This window comes from Eptatretus burgeri, chromosome 17, assembly GCF_056783735.1.
Source record: "Eptatretus burgeri isolate ZD-2024b chromosome 17, Ebu_testis_v1, whole genome shotgun sequence".
Taxonomy (NCBI): domain Eukaryota; kingdom Metazoa; phylum Chordata; class Myxini; order Myxiniformes; family Myxinidae; genus Eptatretus; species Eptatretus burgeri.
The window spans coordinates 13,620,987-13,638,084 of record NC_140977.1 but is presented as its reverse complement, the minus strand read 5'-3'; the positions used below and the strand labels follow the sequence as shown (position 1 = coordinate 13,638,084).

General features: G+C 45.3%; 1 protein-coding gene and 1 pseudogene across 2 annotated transcripts in view; both read left to right on the top strand.

Moving 5' to 3' along the window:
• Positions 1–11,017, top strand: part of LOC147009352 (uncharacterized) — a 49,722-nt pseudogene extending 38,705 nt beyond the window's left edge. Inside the window, exon 5 of the transcript XR_015052846.1 lies at positions 9,852–11,017. The product of XR_015052846.1 is annotated as an uncharacterized LOC147009352 (transcript). The remainder of the gene's footprint in view (positions 1–9,851) is intronic.
• A 1,829-nt stretch (positions 11,018–12,846) lies between these two features.
• On the top strand, positions 12,847–16,476 carry LOC147009351 (protein CFDP2-like). Its single transcript, XM_085862146.1, has one exon. It carries the CDS (start codon positions 12,847–12,849, stop codon positions 13,738–13,740), a length of 894 nt encoding a protein of 297 aa, XP_085718272.1. The 3' UTR covers positions 13,741–16,476.
• Positions 16,477–17,098: the final 622 nt, after the last annotated feature.

Sequence of the window (17,098 nt, the reverse complement as noted above, 5' to 3'; positions counted from 1 at the left end):
GCTAGAGAGAGAGAGCTAGAGAGAGAGAGCTAGAGAGAGAGAGCTAGAGAGAGAGAGCTAGAGAGAGAGAGCTAGAGAGAGAGAGCTAGAGAGAGAGAGCTAGAGAGAGAGAGCTAGAGAGAGAGAGCTAGAGAGAGAGAGCTAGAGAGAGAGAGCTAGAGAGAGAGAGCTAGAGAGAGAGAGCTAGAGAGAGAGAGCTAGAGAGAGAGAGCTAGAGAGAGAGAGCTAGAGAGAGAGAGCTAGAGAGAGAGAGCTAGAGAGAGAGAGCTAGAGAGAGAGAGCTAGAGAGAGAGAGCTAGAGAGAGAGAGCTAGAGAGAGAGAGCGAGAGAGAGAGAGCTAGAGAGAGAGAGCTAGAGAGAGAGAGAGCTAGAGAGAGAGAGAGCTAGAGAGAGAGAGCTAGAGAGAGCGAGAGAGAGAGAGAGCTAGAGAGAGAGAGCTAGAGAGAGCGAGAGAGAGAGAGAGAGCTAGAGAGAGCGAGAGAGAGAGAGAGAGAGAGAGAGAGAGAGAGAGAGAGAGAGAGAGAGAGAGAGAGAGAGAGAGAGAGAGAGAGAGAGAGAGAGAGAGAGAGAGAGAGAGAGAGAGAGAGAGAGAGAGAGAGAGAGAGAGAGAGAGAGACCCCCGTCCCACTGCCCCCCCACTAAGCGCAATTCGAGAACAACGACTTCCCTTCCCCCTTTCCCCTTTCCCCTCTCCTTATCTTTCTCCTTGCTCCCCCCCCCCCCCAGCAGTGTACAGCGACATGTTGTGCAGCGTCGCTCTCCCCCTCTACCTCCTTGCTCCCCCATCCCTCCTCCTTCCCTCTCTCCCTCCCTCCTTCCTCTCTCCCTCCCTCCTCTCCCTTCCTCCTCTTCCTCCTCTCCTCCTCTCTCTCTCTCTCTCTCTCTCTCTCTCTCTCTCTCTCTCTCTCTCTCTCTCTCTCTCTCTCTGTGTCTCCGACAAAGAATATGTTGCTTTCATCATTGAACAAGGCTTGTCCCTTGACTCTGGACACTTTGTGATGTATCCTTTAGATACTCCTGCTCAGAAAGTGATTATCTCAAATGTACCGCCATTCCTGAACAGTAATGTAATCCTGAGAGCGCTGCAGCGTTATGGACACTGTGTGTACCCCCTAATAATGCTTCCTTTGGGCTGCAAAGATGAACGTGCCAGTCACGTGATGGGTTTCCGTAGACAAGTATTTATGATACTCAACAAGGATTATCCCTCTCTGAATATCATTTTAAAGTTCACTTTAAATGGTCACGATTACCAAGCATATGTTAACACTTCACACCCGAAAGTGCTTTGGTTGTGGTGCAGTGGGACATATGCAACAGTTTTGCCCTCTTCGAAAAACGCAGCTTTCCATGGCTGAACCGAGTAACAATGATTCACAGATTAATGTTAATGTTTCCCTTTTAACGAACATACAGGATAAACCAGCTAAACGAGTGGACACGCCCCTCCCAATGACGTACAGGATAAATTCACTGAACGAGTGGACACGCCACCTCCCAATGACGTACAGGATAAATTAACTGAATGAGTGGACACGCCCTCTCCCAATGAGCCAATGGACAGCGTAAGTGATGGGTTTATTGCCGTCTCTAAAGTGAAGAAACGTAAATCCGTTGCAACACGTGTGTCACCTTCTGGTAAAAGGCAAATCAGTGAAAATTTAATGACTGGAATTCCATGTAAAACAGATTTGCCTTTCTGGAAGAAGAAAGTAATCCAGAAACGTCCGCTTGTTCAAACGTTATCAACAAAACAATAGAATTGAACTTGCCCATCCCAATCAATGTTTCTAACCCCATAGAGAGTGTCCTCTCATACAAGGACGTTCCTTATGCAGACTGCTCCCATATACAACAGTTACAGGAGGAAGATAAATTTTTACAGTCTCTCTCTACAAAGTAATAAATGAGGCAAATAAAGACACTGAGGGAACAATGGAGGATAGTTTAAATCCTCCAATGGAGAGTGACATTCATGACCCGAGCACCGTGGCCATGTCACGGACAGGCTTGGAGTCCACTCTCTTACATTCCGAAGAATCCCCAAATGTAACTCTGACATATGAGGCTCCTGAAGAAGATTCTTTCATTGAAACCGAGCAATCATGTGATGCTCGCAAGGAAACTGAAACACCAATTGATTCCCCATGTGAGGAATCTGATGGTGAAGGTCAAGATGAGTCCTCTCTGATTCTAAAGACTGAAAGCAGACCTTTGGATGATGAGCTTCAGGACTTCTTGGGGGATTCTTATCGTAAGAGGAACATTGAACTGAAAGATCATGTCCCTGATCGTCTGGCGTTAATTATTATATTGAAAGATATTGTGCATAACCCTGACACCCCAAATTTTACTGAGGCTCAGAAGCACAGGTTAAAAATAAAGATCCAGAAAGCTCAACAGGAGCTTCTTAAATGAGGTCCTGATGGTATTGTTACGGTTGTGGAAATTCGCATTACACCATAAAGAGTCCTCAGGTGAGATATATCGGTAAGTTCATGTGTAGTTAGCCCAAACCCGTTGTATAGAGGGAATATGTGTGATTCATCCGGGCTGCGACGCTTTGAGTTAGCCATTTTTCTTTCTCTATTGTTATTTTCGACCATTAAGCCGCCAACAACTCAAACACCACCCCAACAAGCAAATCGCCACCATCAACAACGCCCCCGAACAACTCCACCAAACCGCCACTACCTTCACCTCCACAACTCAACCCCGCAAGTATCGCCTCACCCGCCATTCTCTAACGACGCTCAACAACGCCCTTGAACAACTCCACCACCTTCGCCTTTCTCCTTCACAACCAGCAACCGCACCACCTGTGAACACTGAACGTCGGGCTGTCTAGGGCCCGTTCAGCGATTGGTGCCGAATGCATCGAGCCGCGAGCGTGAATGGCAGCCTTTCCGAGGGAGAAATTCGGATCGAAAAGGCTTCACACCCCCTTTTTCTCCGTCCAATGGGCGAGCGTCGGGCGGTATGGCCCCGCCTCCAAGCGCGATGAATGTGGATTCTTTACGAAAGGAATTTGGATCAAAAGAGGTTCACGCCCCCTTTTTGCCGCACCAATGGCTGAACAGAGGGTGGCGTGGCCCTGCCTCCAATCACGTTTTGATCCTGATATTTACATATAGGCTCCTGAGGCCTATAAAGACGCTAGCATAAGGCGACTCGCGCAGTTGAGTTCAGTTCAGTGCGGCTCGAGTGGAGTTCGCGCGGTTCAGTTGCAGGCGGCTGGTCGAGTTCAAGTTCGAGTCAAGTGAAGACGGCGGTCGGCAATGAGGTTGCAGTGTGGGGGTCACTCGTCTTGTCGCGGGGTCCAAGCCAGCCAGCCATTCCCCTCTCGCTGAGCATCAGCAATCCCCCCCCCCCCATCCGCGCTGAGATAGTGCCGGGGGGCCCCGTTCCTCCTCCACCCTAAATGTGGTGCCAACAAAACTGCTCGCGTGGAGCACGCTGGAGAGGGCTCGTCGACCACGCCAGGGGCACGGAGTCGGGGCGCAGCTGCGCGAACATTGCAGCTTGCCCGCCATCGAGTCACGAGGATGCGGGTAAGACCTTCTCAGTCTCGTGGACCTGGCTGCTCCTCCAGGATCCATGTACATTTGGTCCACGGACCTGTCTGCCTCCTTGCCTGTGAGGGTGTCTTTATTTTATTTCGGGTTGAATGCATGCTGTGGCGCCGTGTCCAAATCCAAGTAGAACTGCCTAAGTGTCTGTGCCTTTACATTGCCGTATTCGGTGTTAACTCTTTCCTTGCATTTTGTTTTGACTGTATGGCTGTATATACGTGCTTCCATGTGTCTGTATTAAAGTGCATTGTGTGAACTGTTTTCCTGTTTCGCTTCGTCTTTTCCATGCATTGAATCTCCATCTTGCATCAGGTTAGGGATTGATAGTGGGTTTAAAACGCCCGGTAAATAATCCTTACCGTTGAGGTCGAAGATAACTCCGCTCGGTTATCTCTGCAGCACGGAACGAACCGCTTAAGCGTTTCGTGTCCGAAGTCGACCTGCGGCGAGGTACGATCGCCCGGTCGACCACTCGCGCAGGTACTTAGGTAGGTCGAATTTGGCGAGCAACCCTATCCTGCGCGGATGGGCAATTGGCACGATTGTGGTGAGGTTAAACCCCCACCCGTGACTGGCTCCAGGCGCTAGTTCCCGGAGGGTCACGACTGAATTGTCCGTTCCGGTGGGCGAGGCGGCCGCTTTTGGCTACACGCGGTCAATCGCATGCCGGCGGGCACGAATTCGCAACAGTATGTTTCTCTTATTTATTTATTTTTCTTCTTTCCCTTTCTACGTACATGAATGTTAATTTCGGAAACCTAAACATTAATGGTGGTGCTAGTTTAGAACACAAAGTTCAGATAAAAGATGACACGGCGTTTGCACCTGGATGTCTTGTTATTGCAAGAAAGCCATGGAGATCTGACTGCCGAAGCCCAATGGAGAAGGCTAATGAAGGGTCAGTGGTTCTTCAGTGATATCAATTCCTTCACTGCCGGGATTGCTTTCTTTGTCTCTCCGTCATTAACGCTCTCACAAGTTCATTATAACGAAATAATTCCTGGACGTCTGGCTTGTCTTCAGTTCATTGCCAACAATGAAATCTTTGTTTTTGTAAACATTTCTGCCCCCAATGAGAATGCTGAAAAGTATAACTTCTTCCTTAAACTCGAGGGCTTTCTCAGCATAATTGACTTGAATTGTTGCTTTATAATGAGTGGTGACTTCAACTGTACCCTTGACCCTGCTTTAGACAGAAACAGTGCGGAGCCACATCCAAAATATGCCAAAAGTTTGGAAAAAATTATAAAAACTATGGGACTCATGGATGTTTGGCATATCCAACACCCTGGATAATGTCAGTTTACTTGGTTAAGATGTGTGTCCCAGATGCACACTCTAGCTCGGCTAAACGACAACTCGATTGGGACATTGTGTTGATCTATAAATGCGCATAAGAAATCGAGAAATTATTAGAATACAGTGTCATCACTATCCGGAAGTCCGTACGTTGTAACCCGTAATGGGGGAACGCGGCTGAGGTTCTCTTCCCCATCGGCCACGCCCACGCAGCAACGTGTCTTGTCATTGGTTGGTAAATAAATGGCCATAACTTGGGAAGCACTTGTCCGATTAATCTCAAACCTTGAAAAGGCACATACTCAGGTCCCCAGCAATATACCTGGCAAGTTTCAATTAGATCGGACCAGTGGTTGTCGAGAAACAGCAGTCACACACACACACACACACACACACACACACACACACACACACACACACACACACACACACACACACACACACACACACACACACACTGCTGGAATTATATATATATATATATATATATATATATATATATATATATATATATATATATATATATATATATATATATATTGTTGCGGAAATGGCCCTTAATGTGTTACTAAATATAGGATTAGCCCAAATCCCCCATTAAATGCATGTTTAGCCAGGTTGTTCGGTAAATGGACATTACATGTGTGTCGGGAGGTGTAAGAGGCTGTTTATTATTCTTGCGGTGGTGGTGTACCAAGAGCTTCTTCTTCTTCCTACCCCTCTCTGGACGAGGCCCCGCCCAGTCGGTTGAGAGGGAGTGGCCTAGAGAAGGAAGTGAAACTGAGGGAGGAGCCAGTGGGCTTCGAGGTGAGCAAACAAAGGAAAGGCAGTGTGGATTTGCGACGAGAGCGCTGAGGTCTGTCTGCCATCGGCTGGGAGAGGATCTGCCTGAGGTCAAGTGTGCAATCGGCAGTAGGAGGAACTGAACCTGAGGGTCGAATCTGCCGAGGGAGGAACTGAACCTGAGGGTTAGGCTGCAATCTGCTTCAAGAGGACCTGGCTGCTGTGTGAGTCTGGAGTCGGCTTCGAGAGGTCATCGACAGGTTCAACCTGCATCTAACGACGGAGCCTCTGACTGTCCCTACTCACCTCACGGCTTAACGACGTCTTGGAATCCCATGGACTCAGTCTGCGGAGCCCGGCACCTCGATTTGGCCTTGTCTGGTGAACAGGCCAGGCCTGGACTTGTATGTTGACCTTGTGAAAAGCCAGCTGGAGCATACCACCGTGGAGCTTTCGCTCTGGTCCAGTCGACCTCGTGGGGTCTGAACGCGCGAGAGTGCATGCGTGAGGTCTGTAACAAATGGACGACGCCTCCATTTTGCCATGCGGCGTGCTCGAGCTTGGGGCTCGAATCCGTGAACATCGGCTTGTTACGAGCCACATTCGTGCCTTTGACACTTTCCTCTCGTCCATGAAACATCACCAAGTACTCTGTCTTGTCTGCATGCTGTCCATGTCTTGTCTGCATGTCGTTTTAGGCTTATCTCGTTGGAGTCCCCTTCGAAACCCATAATCCGTAGCTCCCTAGTTAAGAACGGGTTATAGATTAATCATAACATTGTGGTGAATGCTTTGCTTGTGTCGTGTTTCCCCGATGTGCCCCAGAGGAATAAATTCACCCGATTCGTAAAAAAAAAAAAGAATAATAAAAAACTGGTGACGGACTTCGAATCCCGACACCACGGAAGCCATTAACAATTGGTGTCCGGAGTGGGTTGAGAATCCCTCCATCGCCGATCCTCAACACTGGTAGTCAGGAGTGAGATATTTGGACCTGTGGTGCATTTCGCGCCCCGAACATTGGTTACGAGAGGCGCGAGGAAAAAAAAAAACGGTCCAAATTTGCTTTGATTTTATGTTGAGCAGATCGGGTGAAGGACTTCGGGATTATAAAGAAAAATGGAGTTGCAAAATAGCGGTGCGGCCCCACCTCAGCGCAACACGAAGTGGGTTGCTATTAATCGCGCAACAAACGGCATAACACAAGGCGGGGACTCCCAACCACCAGTTCGAACTACGTGGTCACGGCATGCGCCGAGGCAGGACGACTACGCGAACATTAGCAAGCTTCAGATACAATTGGGGGATGCCATGGAACAGGTGAGGCGTTATGAGAATTATATAAAGGAGGTACAAATTAAATTGGACGAGGCACAACGGCACGCAGACGAGGTTCAGAAAAATTATATGTACGGGGGGTTACAACAATTGGCCGATGAACAGGAACGAATTCGGTGGCTGAAAGAGGACTTAGCCAACAGAGTCGACGAACTATGTGGAGAAAAGAATAAAGTAGTGTTGTTTACCCGTCAGTTGGAATATGAGAAGAACGAACTGAACAAAAGAATAGAGGAGGAGCAAATTAGTAACTCCCAGGACAGGGATAATTTGGAAAAAGAATGGGGAAAAAAGCTAGAAAAGGAAAAATGTGAAGGAAGAGGTACGATCAGGCAATCAGATAAGAGAGCCTCAAACAGAAGATAAAAAGAGGAGTGAAATCTCTGGAGCAAAAGAAGGAATAATTGTTGGAAAAGTCAAGACAGTTCAAGGAACTACAGGGAGAAATGAGGAAAGTAGAGTGGAGTACCCATAAGGTGGAACAAAGAAGAGTGAACTGAATAAAAGAATAGAGGAAGAGCAAATTCAAGAGGAAGAGCGGGAGCAAAGTAACTCCCGGGATAGAGAGAACTTGGAAGAAGAATGGAAAAAAAAGCTGAAAAAGGAAAAACGGAAACACGATTTGGAATTGAGACAACTGAAGGAAGAGGTAAGAGAAGGCAATCAGATAAGAGAAATCCAAGAACAGGAGATAAAAAGAAAAGAGAAATGCCTGGAAGAACTAGAGGAATACGGTAAGAAAATGGACGAAAGGAGGAAGGAAGAATGCAAAAGAGGTGAGGAGGCGAGAGGGGAATTATGGAAAAAAACTTCTGAGTTACAGAAACGCCGAAATAAAGAGAGGGAATTACAAAACGAGCTGAGGATGTTAAGAGAGGAAAGAACGAGAACAGAGAATGAAAAGTTAAGGGACCACACTGGGCAGATCAAACAGTTAAAGGAGAAAGCAAGGTTGGAGTACGAGAAGACAGTGAAAGAACAACGAATGAAACAAGAAAAGGAAATCAACCAGTTGAAGGAAACAACAAATTAAAGAATGAAATGGAAGAAAGAGTAGTGAAAGAACAACAAATGAATCAGGAAAGGGAAATCAGCCAATTGAAGGAAACAACGAGATTGGAGAAGGAATAACTAGAACGGGCACTCGGTAGAGCGCATACCTTCGCCGCCGCAACTTTTTTTCCGGGAACATTTGAAAAACGTCATTTTAAAACGTCCATGACGTCACAACCGTCAGTCCGATTGACGTCAAATTTGGTGTGTAACCTCCTTGAAGGCAGTCCAACAAAATGGAATGATAAACACTGAAAAATTAAAAAGTTGAAAAATGATGTCATCTTTTGACGCACTTCCGGGGACGTCACGTCCAATCGGGGACTACCATTCTGAAAGCTCGTAGTTCACTGAACGTTTTAATGTTGGTTTCATGTCAATAGCTCTATTAGATCTGAAGCTATGCCTACAAGTATATTTTGACCTTGAGTGTGACCTTGACCTTGACTACAGAGTTAATTGGCAAAACCTGTACATCAATAAACAGATATTTTGGTACTGATCCTAATGCCTGGATTTGGGAGACTTTGCTTTATAAATTATATAGATATTTGAATGTAAAATATCAGGACATTTTAGCCACAATTGAAAAACATCATGTTCTGAACGCGCGAGAGTGCGTGCGTGAGGTCTGCGATAAATGGACGACACCTCCATTTTGCCACGCGGCGTGCTCGAGCTTGGGGCTCAAATCCATGAACATCGGCTTGTTACGAGCACATTCGTGCCTTTGACACTTTCCTCTCATCCATGAAACATCACCAAGTACTCTGTCTTGTCTGCATGTCGTTTAAGGCTTATCTCGTTAGAGTCCCTTTCTAAACCCATAATTCGTAGCTCCCTAGTTAAGAACGGGTTATAGATTAGTTATAACATTGTCGTGAATGCATTGCCTGTGTCATTTTCCCGATGTCCCCAATATATCTGGCTGGTTCATATGAAGTTGCCGCTTTGAATTAATTCGTGCCACATCGAGGAAGGATCCGCTCGATTTGGATATAAAAACGAAAATGGTTACAGACTGGTAGACTCCGCTCGGTCTCTGACAAAACCAGTCTGTAACCGGGGTATATTCCCCCAGCTGGCAAGGTACAGGTGTATTTTGGTATCGTGGTTCGAGACGCGTAACCCGAGAATTGTGCTGAACCAGCTGGCGTTATAACCCCGGAGACGGCGGTGGTGAGGGTGGCGCCGAATCTGTAACATTTGGCTGTCGAGAGTAGGGTGCGAAAACCCAAACTGGTTACAGACAGTGATTGACGCCATCGTCAGAATCCTGCCACCGCTGAATCCGCAACAATATTATATTTATGTATATATTTTTTTATTTTTTGTATATGTACATGTATATTATGTACAGAAGACTGCATCAATGGTGCTAAAGTTTAATTTTTTTTTTTTTTACAACGATCTTTAAAATCATTATTTTATTAAAATTGAAGTATGCACTTGCACAATGCTTGGGGTATCGTGTTCAATTAACGCTCTCGTTTACTTAAGCAGTTTATTTCACCTGCCTGTGCAAAAGCTGTCAATTTACAGTAACAAACACATAATACTTATCACTGATAATTGGATAAATTTACCTGAAAGTATGAATTTCGTGGGAAAAACCCAAACTTCTGCACAGCACTGTATATTTACATCAAGAAGAATTTTTTTACTTTTTTGCAATACAACAATGCATACAGTCTGTGCGTACAGTCATATATGTTTGGATACGTTTGTCAGAATGATATTTCTAGTATTGTACAGAATCTGATTTCTTTTTTTTTTGGTACAGGTCATGTGCTGTTGTATTTGCAGGTGGATCTATTGAATCTCCGAGAGAGACTGGACCTATTTGTAGGTACAGCTCGGACACACACCCACAGGACCTGCCAACTGAAACGAGCAAGAGGACTTTTTACAGACAAGACAAACTGAATAATGAAATGTTTGCAGAGAATAATTTTCACAAGACTCACAAAGGAAAGAAACCTGCACATCCATACAAATGCACAGTTTGTGGAAAATATTTTAATCGGTCGTCTCAGCTTAAAACACACTTGAGAATTCATAATGGAGAACGCCCATACAAATGCACAGTTTGTGGAAAATGTTTTAATCGGTCATCGGACCTTCAACCACATTTGAGAATTCACAATGGAGAACGCCCATACAAATGCACAGTTTGTGGAAAATGTTTTAATCGGTCATCGGACCTTCAACCACATTTGAGAATTCACAATGGAGAACGCCCATACAAATGCACAGTTTGTGGAAAATGTTTTAATCGGTCATCGGACCTTCAACCACATTTGAGAATTCACAATGGAGAACGCCCATACAAATGCACAGTGTGTGGAAAATGTTTTAATCGGTCATACGACCTGAAAACACACTTGAGAATTCACAATGGAGAACGTCCATACAAATGCACAGTTTGTGGAAAATGCTTTAATCAGTCACAAAATCTTAAAACACACTTCAGAATTCACAATGGTGAGTGCCCATACAAATGCTCAAGTTGTGGAAAATCCTTTATGTATTCATCCACCCATAAAGCACACATGATAATTCATACTGGAGAACGCCCATACAAATGCTCAACTTGTGGAAAATCCTTCATTTATTCATCTTTCCTTAAAGCACACCTGAGAATTCACAATGGAGAATGCCCATACAAATGTACAGTTTGTGCAAAATGTTTTAATTGGTCATCCACCCTTAAAAAGCACATGAGAATTCACAATGATGACCACCCATACAAATGCTCACTTTGATGGAAATACTTTAAGCAGTCATGCAACCTTAAATCCCACTTGAGAATTCACAATGGAGAACGCCCATACAAATGCACAGTTTGTGCAAAATGTTTTAATTGGTCATCCACCCTTAAAATACACAATGGAGAATGCCCGTACAAATGCACAAGTTGTGAAAAATCTTTCAATGAAAGGAGGGATGATAATTTTTTTTTTTTTAAATAAACAAAAACATTTCGTGCTTTACTTGATAAATACTCTAACTGATGGTTTTGTTCACCAGCTGTGTATTGTCATAATAACTGGAATACAAATTTAATGTCAGTATTTTAGTCATTCAAAAAATATAACAAATCATTTTTACTAAAAGTATATGAACCTGTTATATACTGAACCGCAAAAGAAACTTACCACTTGTTTGAAATGTAATAAAATTGTAACAGTTCAAAATAAAACAAACCAACAATTGCTAATTGAAACATTGGCATTTTATTGATGACATGTCAAGTTTTTGACCAAGATACACCATCTCATAAGTTTGTTCTACAGTACAGAACAGCACAGGGTGCAATGTCAGTCCCCTTTCAATAGCGTGTGTGGCCACCATTGTTTTGGATACAGGCAGTGCATCGTCGGCGCATACTGCCTTACAGTCTTTGGATGGATTGCTGCTGGATTCTGTCCCACTCAGTCCTCAATGTCTGAAGCCATCTGACTTAGGACCATCTGCCTGTCCTGCCTTGCAGTGGTGACTCTTGGCCTCCCTGATCGAGGTCTGTCATCTGCAGAGTTGTGGAGGGTGTCTCCACCAGGGCCGATATCGTCTGGTGTGAACAGCCAAGGCGACGTGCCACCTCACGGTAGCTCTATTCACCTTGCAGTATGCCCAAGGCACACTGCCATTGATCCCTTGACAATCGTGGTATGTTGATTGAAATTCCCATTTTGCACTGGCCTTTTTAAAGCCAATATCAAGACATCACGTGCAGCTCATTAAAATCATCCCGTACCCCTTGGCTAATCACTGACAGTCAAAACGGCTGTTCAACAGCTGTGCTATGAAGTGACCATTGAAGGTTCAAGTGACCATCTGTGACCGTTTTGTCTGACATTGAGGACACCATTGTCCACAAATAAGTTCACACATTTACTACACGCAGTGTTATTGTTGATATTTGAAGGTTTAAAAGGTGGTAAGTTTCTTTTGCATTTCAGTATATATCAAAATTGAAGCAGAGAGTAAAACAAAGAATAATAATAAAAACATGATTATAATAAAAGATGAGATTTTGGGTCTTGGCTAAAGAGAACTTAATGATTTATACAACATTGAAATTTGAAGAATTTCATAGGCAATTTTCATAACAGTCTTTAAAATAGGCAATTTAAAAGGGACATGTTCTATAACCATATCAATCAGTCTTTTGGGTCTTCGTGGTCATTGAGATTCTTTCGGTGTTCAGAGACTTTTGGGTCTTTTAGGTCTCCAGGTATTTTTGGTCTTCAGTGTCTTTTGGTTCTTCGGGGGTTTTTATGGGTCTTTGGGGTCTTTTGTGGTCAGGTCGGGGCCTTGCCTTGCAATTGGTACCACGTCGCCCAGTACTATCTGTCTCAGGTCGGGTTGATGGCGACTCAACCGGCACACCCCCTGGTGTACTTCGGTTAACCAGGTGAGGTTGGGTGTGTAGATACCCTGCAGGATTAAAAACAAAACCTGTCAAAGGGCAGATGAACTTCTTTTGAGTCAATGGCCACCTACTGTCTGTGTGAGGAGTGGCACACCACACAGTTTTTGTTTCGCGCCTTGTAAGGCATTGTGATGGTAAACAACCCAGGAAATCCGATACTTCCAGGGCCGGGAGTGCTCAGGAACTCTGAGGAATGCCCAGACCCTGGCCCAGTAGGCAATATGAAGACTCAACCTCAAACCCCATGGGGAGGGTTGAGTCCGACAACGGGACCGAGCGAACTGCGCCTCTTTGCGCTGCAAGGTAAAAACGATCATCTCTACCTTCAAAGCAAATACCATCCACCTCTTGCTTTGATCTACAGAGATGGCATCACATGCAAGCAGCTACGGGATCTCCATCCAGGGGATCCAAGAACACAGTCATGTACACCCAGACGAAGAGATGAGGTTCATAGAGGTAGAGGGGATGCACCTCATCTGCATGGAGAGAGAGCCGACGATGAAGTCAGCACAAGGCGGAGTAGGGTTGATGTTGAACCGGAAAGCGAAGAAGGCACTGAGGGGGGTTGTCTCAGTCAGTGACAGAATCCTTACTGTGGAATTTGACGGAAACCCGGCGATCTCCGTCGTCATCTGCTACTCCCTGCACAACTACAGCGAGGAGAAGGAGGTGGAGACATTCTTCAGTAAACTTCACGAAGTTGTTGCTTCAATACTGGCACATAACTTCCTGGCTGTGCTCGGCGATTTTAATGCACAGATTGGACCAGAAGATGTTCCATACTCGTACCACGACCTTACCAATAGAAATGGACAATACCTAGTTGACTTTCTCCGGGAACACAGTCTCATTGCCACCAACACACAATTCAAGAAGCGAGCCGGTAAACTGTGGACACAAGAAGGCAGAGCCTCCCACCACAGGAAGCAGCTCGCCTACATCCTTGTGAGAACAAAATGGCGCAACTGCGTGATCAACACAGAAGCCTACAGCATCTTCACCTTGGTCAGTTGTGACCACAGAGTGGTGTCAATGCAAGTGAGACTGAGCCTGCGGAAACCCAAAGCCACATGTCTCAAGGAGAAGATAGACTGGAAAGCATTCTCCTCACAACCTATTCTTCAAGCCCAGTACACGGTGGAGGTGAGAAATCGCTTCGGCCCACTGGAGAGGGAAGAGGAAGAGACTGCCACTGACCACTATCAATGGCTCATCGATGCGCACACACAGATGCAACAAAGAGTTTGCCTACTGTGAAGAGAATCAAGAAGAGCCGGATCTCAAAACATTCTGATGTCGTCGCAACAATAAGCGTGGTCAATGCTGGTCATGCTGAGCTTAGAAGGAATGAGACAGAAGAGCTCAGAGACAAACTTAAGACAGCAAAGAAGAATCTCTTTGCCACCTATGACCGACTGAAGGAAGAGGAACTAGCTAAGCGGATTAGAGAGGTGGAGGCTGCTAATGAAGGCAAGCAGCATGGCGCCTAGTCAACGAGATTAGCAGATGGAAGAAGTCCCCATTAGGTCGAATAATTAGTGGTAAAAACAGCAGAGGACTGCGTCCTGACATGGTGTACCCATTTCAAGAACCTGCTGCGAAGCCTTCCAACGATCACAGAAGAGGAGGAAGACATACCCATGATACTAACGCAGGTCGACATCGATGACGGCCCATTCACCATGGAGGAACTGAAGAAGGCCAAGTACGCACTCAAACAGGGCAAGAGCACTGGACCAGAAGGGATACCAGCAGAGGTCCTGAAGAACTACGACTTGGACGATATCTTGCTGGACATATATAATACGGCACTGATGAAAGGCGACAAACCAGAGCAGTGGTCACTCTCAAACATTATCCCAGTTCCTAAGTCCGGATCCCTCACGAAGACAGACAACTACCTCGGTATCAGTTTGACCTTCATCTTAGCAGAGCTAAACAATTGGATGATTTTGAACAGGATTCGCACCGCCATAGAGACGAAACTGAGATTCAATCAGAATGGTTTTCGGTAGAAGCGCACAACGGTAACGCAAATACTTGCTCCGCAGAATCATCAAGGAAGTCAAGAAGAACAACTTACCAGCCATGCTTACTTTCATTGATTTTCGCGAAGCTTTTGATTCCATTCACCAAGGTAAAATGCTGAAGATCCTGAAAGCTTACGGAGTGCCGGACCATCTACTGAAAACAATAGAGGCCAGCTATACCAAGACCATGGTGAAAGTTGTATCACCGGATGGAGAAACAGCACTGTTCAAGCTCCTAGCTTGTGTGCTGCAAGGAGACACTCTGGCACCCGACATCTTCATAATCGTCCTTGATTATGCTCTACGTCAAGCTACCAAAGATCATGAGACGCTTGGTTTCACCATAAAACCAGGACGAACTGAAAGGTCAGACCAGTTACGCTCACAGATCTGGATTTTGTAGATGACATAGCCCTGCTCTCTGACCAGATGGAGGAAGCACAGCAGCTACTGACAACAGTGGAAACTGAGTGCGATAAAGTTGGACTTCACCTAAATGCTAAAAAGACAGTACATGGCGTTCAACTGTGACAAAGGTACTCTCAAGACCGTAAAGAATGACACCATCAAGAAAGTCTTAGACTTCAAGTACCTCGGATCCAAGAATGATGAGTTCGGAGAAGGACATAAAGGTGCTGGAGTGGAGGGCTATGAATGACATGAAGAAGATCTGGAAGTCGAACCTGACAAGAGGGCTCAAAAAGAGGATCTTCATAGCTGCCATAGAGTCCATTCTCACGTACGGATGCGAGACGTGGACACTCACCAAGACCATGCTAAAGTAATTGGATGGTTGCTTTACACGAATGCTCCAGATGACTCTTGACGTCAGTTGGCAACAGCACATGATGAACGTCGAGCTCTATGACAACTTACCGATGCTCACCACTAAAATTGAGGTGAGGAAACTGCAACTCGAGCTGCACTCTTTACGCCACTCCGAGTTACCTGCCAGCCGAGTCATCACATGGGAGCCCAAGCACGGGAGGATGAACCCTGTGCGCCCTCCCAAGACTATGGTCAACACGGTCCTAGAAGACAGTGGCATGACTAATGTAGATGAACTGAACACACTGATGAGGGAGGAGTGGAGAGTCCGTCATTGTGTCTGATGCTGGCCTTTTAGGCCTGAATCGACGTAGTAGTCGGTCTTTTGTGTCCTCAGGGACTTTTGGGTCGTCTTGGTCATTGAGATATTTTGGGTCTTCAGTATCTTTTGGGTGTTCGGGGTCTTCAGGATCTTTTGGGTCCTCAGTGACTTTTGGTTCTTTGTGGTCATTGGGGTCCTTTCGGTGTTCAGGGACTTTTGGGTCCAGGTATTTTGGGTCTTCAGGGTCTTTATAAGTCTTTGGGTCTTTTGTGTTCTCGGGGACATTTGGGTCGTCTTGGTCATTGGGATATTTTGGGTGTTTGGGGTCTTTTGGGTCTTTTTGGATCTTTGGGGTCTTTTGGGTCCTTGCGGTCTTTTGGATCTAAGGGAATTAACATTCAAACAGGACGTGATTAATAGGCATAAAGTCTTCACGGACTGACGGACGGCTTCACCACCTCACCTCAATGAGCTTTTAGTTTTTCGCTCACCGAGAACGTAGTTCTGGGGAGCTGATGGGATGGCACGTCATCTGTCCATCCCCAAATACTTGCAACTTCTCTGAAACTACACATCGGATTTCGATGCAACTTTACCACAACGTTCATAACCGTATATGTGCCAAAGTTTGATGATGGCATTAAAAGAATCGGGCCCTAAGGGAATCGACGGCGGTTGCCCCAAAAAATAGGTATTTGCTTTCTTCTCAGAAACTACACATGCAGTTCTAATGAAATTTGAGCAAAACCTTCATCACCCATAATGTACCAAAGTATTTTCATGGCATTATAAACAATCAAGGTCTGAGGGGTTCTATGGAGGGAGTTTATGGTGGGGTTGCCCCCCAATAGAGGTATTTGCTTTCTTCTCACAAAGGACACATGCAATTCTGATGAAATGTTACCACAACCTTCATCACCCATGATGTACCAAAGTTTGTTCATGATGTGAGAAAAATCGGTATCTCGGGGGGGGGGGTTTCCCCCCAAAATATGTATTTGCTTTCTTCTCCAAAACTATGCTAACTTCGATGAAACTTGACCATAACCTTCTCCACACATGATGTACCAAAGTTTGGTTATGCCATGAAAAAAAAATCAAGGTCTAGTGGGGTTCACAGGGGAGTCGCCCTGCAAAATATGCATTTGCTTTCCTCTGAAACTAAACATACAATTCTGATGAAACTTCACCACAACCTTTATCACCATTTATACCCGAAATTTTGTTTATGCCATTAAAAAAATTGGGGCCGAAGGATCCCTCAGAAGACTTCTCTTCCCCACAGCTGCCTGGTAATTAAATTAGCATACATTACTTGCTGTCTCAAACAATCTCCACGTGGTAGCAATTGGGGACTCCCTATGTCACCTTTCTTTCCTCAAAAGGGTGATTATGGTATCTCAGGTCATTCTTTACACAAAAAGGTGATAGTATCTCAGGTCATTAACATTCCTTACTTCAGATCCATGGTCAGAGATCACTGCATACATCAGAC

What these genes read in the sequence shown, in the direction of transcription:
- LOC147009351 (XM_085862146.1), top strand. Translation starts at nt 12,847, where the DNA reads ATGGCATCACATGCAAGCAGCTACGGGATCTCCATCCAGGGGATCCAA.